The sequence below is a fragment of the Eimeria maxima genome, genomic scaffold (genome assembly GCF_000499605.1).
Source record: "Eimeria maxima Weybridge genomic scaffold, Emw_scaff242, whole genome shotgun sequence".
Taxonomy (NCBI): Eukaryota; Apicomplexa; class Conoidasida; order Eucoccidiorida; family Eimeriidae; genus Eimeria; species Eimeria maxima.
This window is the reverse complement of record NW_013563718.1, coordinates 1-12,007: the sequence shown is the minus strand read 5'-3', so window position 1 is coordinate 12,007 and position 12,007 is coordinate 1. Positions and strand designations below refer to the sequence as shown.

At 44.4% G+C, this 12,007-nt stretch overlaps 2 protein-coding genes across 2 annotated transcripts; both read right to left on the bottom strand.

The window, feature by feature from the left end:
• Positions 1–1,451: 1,451 nt before the first annotated feature.
• On the bottom strand, positions 1,452–3,837 carry EMWEY_00023870 (hypothetical protein, conserved; the record flags this gene model as incomplete). Its single annotated transcript, XM_013477986.1, has 2 exons — positions 1,452–2,089; positions 2,451–3,837. 2 exons carry the CDS (start codon positions 3,835–3,837, stop codon positions 1,452–1,454), a joined length of 2,025 nt encoding a protein of 674 aa, XP_013333440.1.
• Positions 3,838–4,786: 949 nt separating this feature from the next.
• EMWEY_00023860 (hypothetical protein, conserved) lies at positions 4,787–8,250 on the bottom strand (the record flags this gene model as incomplete). Its single annotated transcript, XM_013477985.1, has 5 exons — positions 4,787–5,329; positions 5,576–5,859; positions 6,030–6,284; positions 6,567–6,978; positions 7,177–8,250. 5 exons carry the CDS (start codon positions 8,248–8,250, stop codon positions 4,787–4,789), a joined length of 2,568 nt encoding a protein of 855 aa, XP_013333439.1.
• Between the last annotated feature and the right edge of the window lie 3,757 nt (positions 8,251–12,007).

Sequence of the window (12,007 nt, the reverse complement as noted above, 5' to 3'; positions counted from 1 at the left end):
GGAAGGTTCTAGGGTTTATGGATTAGGGTTTACGCGGCTAGGGTTTAGGGTTTATAACACTCATAGTGCCTTGCCTTCATCACCGCAGGTGTGGCATGCGTCAGGAGAGCAGCAGGGGGGTCCCTGCAGCAGCAGCAGCAGCAACAGCAGACGATTGACAGCAAATGCTATGTCCAAGACACCTCTGTTAGAAGCAGCACCAGCAGGAGCAACAGCAACAGCAACAGCAGCAGCAGCACAGCAGCAGCAGCCGAGCAGGCTAGCCGCAGCAGCAATACGGATGTTGCTCTGCAACAGCGCAGCTGGGGCATCTGCAGCAGCAGATAGTGCAGCAACGGCTGCAGGAGATCCAGCAACAACCGAGACAGCAGCTGTACCAGTAAGAGAGGCAGCAGCAAAAGAGGCGGGTAGCAGCAGCAACAGCAGCAGCAGCAGCGGTAGGTTGAGGGTACATGCGCTAATTGAGGTGTCGCCGGGTAGTTCCCTCTTGTCATTTGTGTTTGGCTAGCTGGGGTGTACGCCCAATCAGCTATCCATTTATGTCCTCTATAATCATCTTTATATGCACTGAGGTAAGTATCTGCTGTTAGAGGTCTCGTAGGTGGGTCTTCCCTAAGGGGAGAGCAGCAAACAGCGAAGATCGGCAGGGAGAAGTCGATCCCAGACGATCCCCATGTGCCCCGTGTAGCAACCCTCCTAAAGGCGGTCCTACAATTGTGGCTATAGACTATTGTTGTGTGTCTATAGATGCATGTATAGCTGAGGAAGGTATACAACACAAGACAAGGCCCATGAATGCAGATAACGTGTGCTCTGCTGCACCCAGAGAAGGGAAACCGACCATCTTAAGGCCTCCCTCATCGCCTCCCCACTAAAGAGAGCGGCGTACATTGCCTGAGATGAGCTCGGAAAGGCCATTGTAAACCCTAAACCCTAAACCCTAAACCCGAATTCTGCGTCGTGGTCCCTAAGGGTGCTCGTGGGAGGAGTCCCCTGCCACTGCAGCGGATAAAAGAACGTCTTCCTTCCGTCAATTGCAAAGAAATATAAAATAAAAATATATAAAAAACAGATTAGGTAACTTTAGATACGAAGAAGAAAAGACCCAGGGCTGCTTCCTTGGCCTCCTCTCTCCGCAGAGGCCCCAAGTGACCCCCGGCTACATGCTCGCGCGGCCTGAGGTTTGGCCGTCGGCCTTTTTAGCTTTTTTTATTTCTTTTTATGTTTTACATGCATTAAATCAATTAAATGAATAATTTAATTACTTTTTAGAATGCGAAGAAAGTATAGAGAAGATGGTTACACCCAGTCACTGCAAAAGCCGTCAAGCTCCCGAGCGGGGAGCGCTCTCTTGCTGCTAGTCGACAACACCATATAAAATGCATTAAATTGTATATATTCCTTTTATTTTTGCAAATATATAACTAATAATATTATATTTGTTTTATTTATCATTGTGATTGCCGTTGATACCTCAAGACAGACCTCTTTAGCCGCACTTCCCAGATCTCGCCCTTTGCCGCTGCCGCCTGTACCTCCCATGGCCGCAGCGAGAATCGGCTGTCTTCCCCTTCTTCTGCGGCTGTTGCTGCAGCAGCAGCAGCAGCCGCAGCATTATCTCCTTGTTCGATAAGATGCAGCTCCTTCTCATCTCTTGGCAATGCGCTCCCTTCTAAGATCCCCTCGCTTCTCGCGGGGCTCCCGTCAAGAAGGGCTGCTGTGGCGCGCAAATGCTTGGGATCTACGATCCCCGCGAAGGTGACAGCAAGAGGGGGCGCTGGGTGTAGGTATAGCTGGAGGCGTCGGCAGTCTTCAGTGGGATCGTCTGTAGGATCGAGTGTGGGGTAGTCCTCTGTTGAATCGCGAGCTTGATCCTGTGTGGGATCGCCAGTGGGATCGACTCCGGGATCGACCGAGCAGAATCGATCCCAGAAATCCTCGGCAAATACATCAACAGGGACAGATGATGTAGGGCAGACGATCCCCAGTCTCCTGCAGTGCGCCAGCAAGCAGCAGCAAGAAGGGTTCTGCTGCAGCAGTGTCTCCAATAGGGCAGCTAAATCGCTGTTTGCCTCGAAGTCATACACAACTGCAGCAGCAAAAAGACACACAAATAAAATAAATGCATTAAAGAGTGCATGCAGCCCCACAGTCGCCTCACAAGTAAGCCCAACAGTAACTGGAGGAACAACAAAGGAGACACTAAAGAAACACAAAAAAGGAGACACACTTCATCCTGCTGTCAACTCAAGTCGTGTATCTGCTGCTGCTGCTGCTGCTGCTGTGGCAGACGTAGCAAAAGCAGTAGCAGCAGCACCAATGGCAGCAACAAGACAAGGGATATCTCTCTTCTTCCATCTCTTTCCTCTACTGCTGCTGCAGTTGCTGCAGTTGCTGCTGTTGCTGCTGCAGCAAGTACTGCTTCCTGTCTAAGTGTATCTGTGGCTGACCATCGCATGCAAGAATGACATCGAGGGCCCCCCTTTGTTTTAGTGTCTCCTTTTCTTCATCTGTCCAATCAAAACGGTCTCTATTGACGCCACCCGGGGCCCCCTGACCCTTCTGGGGCCCCCCAGTTGGGGGCCCCTCCGTGTCGTCAGGCCTCTCAGGGCCCTTTCCATCATTGGTGTTGGGGCTGGGGCCCCCCGTACTGCACTTAGTTCCCTCCTTCGTTGAGCGCAGCTTGTTTGAGTCGATGGGCCCCCAGGGGCCCCCCGTCCTCCAATCGAGTCTCCTTACAAACACGTTAACTTGACAGGATCCCCTGGGGCCCCCTGCATGACCTCTTCCCTTAATTAATTCCTCTGCTAAGCTGGTGGGGGCCCTACAAGACCCTTGCAACAGTCCGTGGGCCCCATAGCAACTGGCTTTAGGGGCCCCCAGCAGAGCTTCGTCCAGTTGTTGGGTCTTTTCGCATATTTGCAGGGCATCATCATCAAGGTCTGTCAAGTACACCTCTACTAGCAAATCTATATCCTCTTCAGAGGGGCCCCCTTCACGGGGGGCCCCCTCAGATGCCCTTCTAAGGGTCTCCTGTAGCAGCAACCGACGTAAGAGGGGCCCCATTAGGCCAACACCGCTGCCGAGCTCAAGGATTCTCAAGACCTTTCGTTTTTTGCACGCATTGGTTGTAGGGGCCCCCATGGGGTTCTGTGTGGGGGCCCTGTGATGGGGCCCCTCGGGAGCTCCCCCGGAGGCATTGTCGCAGGGCACTGTAGGGGCACCGAAACCCGATCCTGAAGGGGCCTCCTGACAGGCGGCTACGTCTTTCCCGCTGCAGAGGTCCTGTTTCGCGGGGGCCCCTTGAGAAAGAGAAGGTGGGGGCCCCATAAGGAGATGTCTCCTCGAGAGGAGGAAGCTCCCCATACAAAGGGCAGCTGGCCAGAGGCCCCTCCCGACCTCTTGCAGTTTTCTTGGCAATTGTTGTAAAATAAAAAGTGTCTCCTTCCTTTTATTTTTTAATATCTCCGCTGTCTCTATGTCGGTCAACAATACTGTAGAGGGTCTCAATAAAGAGAGGCCCCCAGCGGAGCACTGTGGCTTGATGGGACCCTCTCCCTTCCCGCGGACCCCAGGGGGGCCCCTAGTGCTCATAGACGACACAGGAGGGCCACGCCGGCGAGGTGGCTCAAGGTCACCATCTGCATCAGTTAACAGATCAGCATTGCATTGACCTATTTGCTGAGCCTTTTGTCCTTCCGTGGTGCCAACGGGCACCCTGGGGGAGCCCCCTTGTGGTGACTCTGGGACTCCATCTTGCACACCAGCAGACGGTGAGGCATGGGGCAAGCTACGAGAGACAGGAGGGGCCCCAAGGGTCCACAGAGTGCAAAACATTGGCAGCAGCTACAAAAAAAATAAGGGGGCCCCCCTATAACTATGAAGGGGCCCCCTAACCCAACACACAGAAACACGGGCAGTATTAAACGCCGCCTTCTTAATATTTATTTGTTCCTGAAGGCTTCTTCTAGAACGGGAGCTAAAAGGTATGAGGGGGAAGGCGTGAGGCCCTACCGGGGGCCCCCGTAGCTCACGGGGGCCCCTCGGAGAGATTGGGGGCCCCATGCTCTATTAGTGTGTTTGGGATGATTTTGCCCATTTTTTAAAGGCAATTATAAGATTCCCGTAAACACTAAACCCTAAACCCTAAACACTAATTTATAGTTATGAGCAAAGGTAGACAGCAGCGCAACAACAGAGTCACTTCAAGCACTCTTAACCAGGAAATAGCTAACTTTTCTGTCTGTATAATATAAATTATATAAATTATATAAATAAATATATATAAATTATATTTTTGTCTCTATTACTCTATATTTCGATTAACATTCCCTTCGACAGCTGCAGTTCTTAGGGTTAAGGGTTTAGGGTTTAGGGTTTCCCAACGGGTATGAAGCAAAACCCGAGCAAACTGAATTCCTGTAAGAGGAAGATACAAGGAGAGGACAAATATAAATAAATAAATAAGTATAAAACCTCTGATCGTCCATAGGGTTTATTATTGTCTCTATGTAGTACTGTGTCTCTTATTGTTAGACTCTTTTGTCCCTGTTCTCTTCTGTTGTTTGTCTAATCTGTTTTCTCTGTTGCTGCTATTGCTGCTGCTTTTGCTGCAGGTGTGGCTGTCGCTTGCTGCTGTTTATGCCTAGTAGGGTTTAGGGTTTAGTGTTTAGGGTTTTCAAAAGACGCATAGAAAAAGTTGCATGTATTAAAACATCAGCGTGCAGCAACTTTTTGTGCTGCGTATGCCGAGGGTTTAGGGTTTAGGGTTTAGGGTTTCTTAAAATCAGAAGAATAGGCCAGGGGTAGCGGCGATTGGTGGTTCCCTCTGTCTAAGGCTGTTATTATTCTTGCTGCTGCTTGTGCTGCTGCTCCTCCCCCTGTTGCTGCTGCTGCTGCTGCTGCTGTTGCTGTATAGAGCCAATGGAGACTGGCGTGCCCTATCAAGGAGCTGCTGCAGCGAGGGTACTTGTAGTAGAGGAGTCTTAAAGAAATCATTAACAGAATTAGAGAGAGACAAGAAATCTCCTAAGCTTAGCTGCAGCAGAGGAGAGGGTATGCTGCTGCTGCTGCTGCTGCTGAGTAATGCACTCATAGGTTGCTGCAGCAGCTGCTGAGGTAGTAACTTTTCCTCAAATAAAGACCCTAATGTCCTACCATGTAGCTCAGGAGATAACTGCAGCACAGCAGCAAAACCCTCAGAAGGAACAAAACCCTCAACAGCAGCAACTAATTCACGTAAGGATAATAAATCCTCTATACTCCCTTTCCCTGCATATTCAATAGTAGATAAACGTCCCCCTAATACTGGTAAATCTATTAAACCACCCTATTCATCAATACACACACACACACATACACACACAAACAAGGGTTTAGGGTTTAGGGTTTAGGGTTTAGGGTTTAGGGTTTAGGGTTTAGTTTGACATAGTGCTTGGTGCTGCAGGTGATTTGTTGGGGTTATATGTGCTACGTATATACTGTATATTATATATATTATATATTATTTATATTATATATTATTTATATTATATATATTATGTATATTTATATATATTATATATAATATATATACCTGTAGACGCCTACGGGGAGCTAAGAGTCCTCCTTCTTCTCCATCCTTTGTACTACGTTTGTATAAGGAGGCAAGGAGGCCTGCAGGTTCCTCCCCCTGGGCTGGTGGTTTGCTGGCATCTGCTGCTGCTGCTGCTGCTGCTGCTGCTGGTTCTGCTGCTGCTGCAGTAGGGGGGCCCTGCAGGCCAAAGAGGCGCTGCACCTTCTCTCCTGCGATGCTCACTGCCCGCTGCAGAGTGCCAGAGAGACTCAATGCAGCAGACAGGGCTCCATCCACGGAGACACCTGCAGCAGCAGCAGCAGCAGCAGCAGCAGCAGGAGATGCAGAATCAGCAGCAGCAGCAAGGGATTAATTAAGGAATGGGCAGCTGCAGAAGCCATTAGAACCTCCTGCATATTATCTACCCCAGTCCTGGCTCAAAACCCTAAACCCTAAACCCTAAACCCTAATTTACCTTGAGCATCAGCAGCACTAGCAAGACCTTGAGGTAACGACGAATTAATTTTTTGCTGCAGTTGCTGCACTGCTTGCTGCAGCTCATAAGAAAGTGTCTCTACTCTTTGCTGCAGTTTAGAGACAGCAGCATCAGGAGACACTAAGAAATCAGGAAAAGAAGGAAGAGACAGACCCAAGGGACAATCATTGTTGCTGCATACACTATAAGACCTTAAGGGTGTAAATACACCAGGAGCTAACTCAACAGGGACACCTAAAAAAGGAGACACATAAAAAGGAGACACACAAAAAGGAGACACATATATAAATATATAGATAAGAAGGCAAAAGGGAGACACACATAAAGGGAGACACATACATATAGACAAGGAGACAGACAGAGGGAGACAGAGGGACAGAGACAAAGAGACAAATATATAAACACAGGAATAGAGACAGAGAGACAAAGAGAGACAGACTATACCCCCATGACTAATTGTCTCCTTTTTATTTATTTATTTAATTTATTTATTTATTTATTTATTTATTTTCTTACCAACAACAGGGAGAGTAAAGTTAAGGAATTTAAGATTAAGGAAATCCTCTAGTGTCTCTGCAGCAAATAGTTGCTGCTGTCTCCTTTGTTGTATTTGTCCCTTTTTTTTGTCTCCTTTTTGTCCCCCTATCTCCTTTAATGTTATTAATGTTTGTTTTAATTGTGAGGATGCAGCAGCAACAATCTGATCTAAGGAAGCTTGCTGCTGTCTCCCTTCCCCTCCTCCTCCTCCTGTTGTTGCTGCTGCTGCAGTTGCTGCTGCTGTCTCCCCATTAAGAGACAGTGCAACACGAGGAAGAGACACTAAACTTAATACAGGACCAAAGAGTGTCTCTGCCTCATACCCTAAGACAGATAAGCGACTAAGTACGGGGCCCTTAACAGCTGCCCATAGTCCAGATGTATCCTCCATCTATATACACAAACAAGCAACATAATTGCATGCATGCATGCATGCATGCATGTATACATGCATGCAATGGAGGTTGATAGGAAGGGTTTAGGGTTTAAGGATTTTGAGGGTTTTGAGTCTCGGGATTTTTAGGGTTTAGGGTTTAGGGTTTCGGAATTTTGAGGGTTTAGGGTTTAGGGTTTAGGGTTTAGGGTTTACCTGGTAAGCGGAGAAGGTAGCTAGAGGCTCGAAGGGAAGAGTTGTTGGTAATTCAATTCCTTTAAAGATTGTTTGTGCATTAGAGAAGAGAATGTCTCCTTCATGGGAGACAATAGGTATAAATATATTCTCTATAGATGCAAGGAGACTATTAGTGTCTCCTTTTTGTTGTATATCTTGTTTTTTTATTATAACAGGTATAAATAGAGACAATCCATCAGGAGACACAGGGAACTCTAGCTCTGTTGGTACCCTAAATAGTCTCCCTATTTCCTCTATATCTATTAGATCTAAACTAGGTAAAGAAAATTGTCTAGATAATATAAATCTATCCTTGGGGGCCCCCAGGGGCCCCATACTTGCTGCTAATAATTCCTTAAGGACAGAAGGTAATTGAGGGTTTGCCTGCAGCACAGCAGGTAGTCTGTTGCTCTCTGCTAGCTCTATTAGCGCAGCAGCAGAGCCACCACCACCACCACTGCTGCTGCTGCTGCTGCTGCTGCTACTGGTAATAGGGTCTCCTATCTCCTCTGCTAATTGACGAAGGAATTGCTGTACTTGCTCTAGCTCAACATTATTAGATGGTATAAACTTAGGTACTGCCCATGAATCAGGAAGAACAGCTAATAAGAATTTCTTCTGTAAGGAAGACATATACTTGTATAATGTATCGAAGCGTAGGGCACCTAATATCATCTCTTCTTCTTCATGGTCTTCTTCTTCTTCTTCCTCCTGCTGCTGCTGTTGCTGCTGCTGTTGCTGATCCTGCTGCTGATGTTCATCTTTATTCTCCTGCTGCTGCTGCTGCTGATCCTTATCCTGTTCCGGTGATCCTACCTCCTCCGTCCCTGTTGGTGGCCTGCTGGTGGGGTCTTGCGTGGGAGGGGGATTCTCTACTATTATATCTTCAGGGGTTGTGTTAGGGGTAATAACCTCATTCTTGTTAGCTTCCTGCTGCTGCTGCTGCTGCTCTTGCTGCTGCTCTTCCTGCAGTTGCTGCTGTGGCTGCTCTGCTGCTCGCGCGATGACTGCCAGGACAGCGCATAGGACGAAGGCGAGCCACCGCCTCGCCATTTTATTTAATTAAATAAAAATAAATTATATATAATATATATAAAATATATATTATATATATTTAAATCAAACAAAGGAAGAACAGAGGGAAAATAAAATACAATTCCCCTTCGAGACGGTGCGGTGACCACAGACGGCGAGTAAGCCGCTAAGGAAAATAGGGCATACACGCCCTTTTCTACAGGATATTTAATTGAAATATCCTTTTATTAATTGAAATAAAACGTTTAATTATAATAATTAATTAATTATACAATAAAAAACATGGTAACAAGCCAGCGACAGCCAGGCGGGGAGGTAAGCAGAGTTGTATATATGTAAGGTGACGACAGCCAGGGGGGGGGAAAGGAGGGATGAGGAAAGGTGCCCTATCTCTACAAAATCGTCTATCTTATTCTTCTATTTAGGTAAATTAAATTAAATAAACTTTGTTTATTTTATTTTATTTCTTTAAATACAGAAAAAAGAGAATAAATAAGCAAAAAAAGGAAGAAAACAACCATAAGAACACCCTACAACCGAGACACCAACTGGACCACCGACGACAGACATAGATAAAAGAAAAGAATAAATATAAAATAAAATAAAATAAAAAGAATAAATAAATATTTAATTATTTATTTATATTTTATTTTATTTATTATTTAATTTATATTATACAAATATACAGCATATCTTATAATACACTACCTTCCTTAATAAAAATATATATAAGCCAACTATGGCTAGACACCCTTTCCTTTCTATAGGCAATTTAATTATAATTATTTTTATTTATTTATTGTAAATGAAGAAACATTTATTTCTTTTCTCTCCTCCTGTTGGGGGAGGGAGGAGAAGGAGGAGGAGGAAGAGGAGGAGGAGGAGGAGGAGGAAGAGGGCCCCCGTAGATTATTATAGAGGTAAACAGTAACAAAACAACTTTCTTTGCCTTTTTCTTCTTAATGCCTTTTATTAATAATATATAAATAAATAATAATAATTATATAATAAAGAAAAAGGGATTTGTATTACTACGTAGTGAGTATCAGCTAGCTGTGGCTAGCTAGCTAGATAGGGCTAGCTAGATACAGCTACAGATAGCTAGCTAGCTAACTAGCTAACTAGCTAGCTAGTCGCCTCCCATACGCATACTACAAACTTTCTATAAAGTAGCAATAAAGAAAAAATAAAGAAAACATAAAAATTAATGCCTTATGGCCCCCACACTGCTGCTGCTGCTGCCGCTGCTGCTGGAGCAGTAGCAGCAACACGTGTGCATGCAGATCGAAAAAAAGGACAGAAGGAGAAGAAGATGATAAACAAGAGAGGAGCAAAGCAGGATGTGATGAACTGCTGCTGCTGCTGCTGCTGCAGCAGCAGCAGCAGCAGCAGCAGATCCAGGTATACCTTGTTTAATGCCGCTGCTGCTAACTGCATAGCACAGCAGCAGCAAAACACTAAAAAAAGACAAACAATTATAATTAGAGTTTATTCCTTTTATGATCTTTTTTTTTCTTTTTCTCCTTTGTATAAATAAATAAAGGAATTATATAATTAAATATATCCTTTTATTAAGGGTAGTAAACTATAAGAGGAGTATAAATTGCTGCTGCAGTGCAGCAGCAGCAGCAGCAGCAGCAGCAATAAATGCATGCATAAATAAACCATTATTACAACAGACGCATGCATGTATGCATGCATGCATGCATGCGTGCAAAGAAAGAAAGGAGAGCCTCTTTCTTTGCTTATATAGGGGTATATAGCTTTCCTGTATATTGCGTAGTAATAAAAGGACATATTTATTTATTTTTTTTCTTTGTTATAAGAGGAAAAAGGCAAAGAAATTATTTATTTGCTGCTTATTCTTAAGAAGTCTTACTGTCATGGAACGAGAGCAGCAGCTTAGCTGCTGCTGCACTGCAGCAGTTGCTGCTGTACAAGCAGCAACAGCAGCAGCAACAGCAGCAAGCTGAATAAGGAAGCAGACATGGAGGGAATTCACGAGATTAATTAATTTTTAAATAAAAATGAATATTTTTATGAATATTAATTATAATTAAGGAGGAAATCTGCGGTTTATGTGCAGCAGCAGCAGCAGCAGCTGCTGCTGCTGCTGCTGCTGCTGCTGCTGCACCGGCGCATGGACCACCGGACGCGCGACTGTGTTGGCGGTGGTGGTATAAGGTTGGTGTTTTGCATGCAAAAAAGGGATAAAATAATAAATAATTAAATAAAAATAATATATTTTTAATTAATTATAATAATAAAAAGAAGAAAAGGATAAATACATAGCAACAACAACAGCAGAAACAGCAGCAACAACAGCAACAGCAGCAGCAGCAGCAGCACGTCGATCGTCGGCGAGGCGCGCGACTCGATATATACAATACACAACTTTCTTCTTTTTTCTTCTTTTTTTTGTCTTTTTTCTTCTTTTTTCCCTTTATAAGTACTATTATTACCTATTTATCTATTAATAATCATAAAACAGCAACATCTGCACAGATTTGTCGTGGGGCTGCCGCCGCAAAAAAAGCCTACATTCATCATCTTTATCTGCAGCAGCAGCAGCAGCAGCAACAGCAGCAGCAGGAGCAACAGCAGCAGCAGCAAGTGTTGTTGTATTTCCTCTCTTTTCCTTTCTTTTATATTAACTCAATAACAACAAACAGCAAAGAATTTATTGTTGCTGTTCTTCTTCTCTATCTACGCTTGTTGTTTCCCTCCCTCCCTCCCTCCCTGCTGCTGCTGCTGCTGCTATTGCTGCTGCTGCTGCAGCAATATTTCAGCGGTTTAGGGTTTAGGGTTTATCAATAATATTATTCTTTCTTTTTGAATACAGAGGATACACAATTATTATCCTCTTTTTTTCTTTTCTTTCTTTTCTTCTCTTATATGTAAATCTCTGTGTGTGTGTGTGTGTGTTGTTCTTGCTGCTACTGAAGCTGCAGCAGCAGCAGCAGCAACAGCAGCAACAGCAACAGCAGCAGCAGCAGCAGAGGGTAGAAGAAGAAGTGTGTATTGTGTTGTATGATTGTTGTTGCATGCATGCATGCATGCATGCATGCAAACACATCTATGTGTCTCCTCTCCCTCCTCTTCCTCTCTTCCTCTATATAACCCCTCTCTCTCTCTCTCTCTCCCTCTCTTCTCCCCCAACAGCAGCAGCAGCAGCAGCAGCAGCAGCAGCAGGAGCAGCAGCAGCAACACCACCACGACCCTCACCACCATAAAAACAGAAGAACTATCATCAGAAGCATTAGAAAAGACACAATCAACAGCAGCAGCAGCAGCAGCAGCAGCAGCAGCAACAGCAGCAGGAGCAACAGCAGCAGGAGAATAAGAAGGAGATGATGTTTTTTCCTGATCCTGCTGCATTAGCATGTTGTGCAGCAACATGTTTATGTAGTATAAGTAGTATATGTATATACAGGAATAAGGAGAAAATACCTCATCCTTCTGAGTATAAATACATAGGTATATGCATGCGTAAATTAGGTATACATAATCATGATAAATTTAATTTATTAATAGAAATACATCTTATTAATTTATTATTTAATTATAATTATAATTATAATAATTCTCTTTTTCTTGTACAAATACAAGCAGGAAGATTTTATGCACAAACTACACCACAAGAAATCGTCAAAAATAAAGTAGAGATACAGGTTATTTATTTATTTATTTATTTATTTATTTATTTATTTATTTATTTATTTATTTATTTTATTTATTTATGCATGCATGCAGGGAGGGAGGGAGGGAGGGAGGA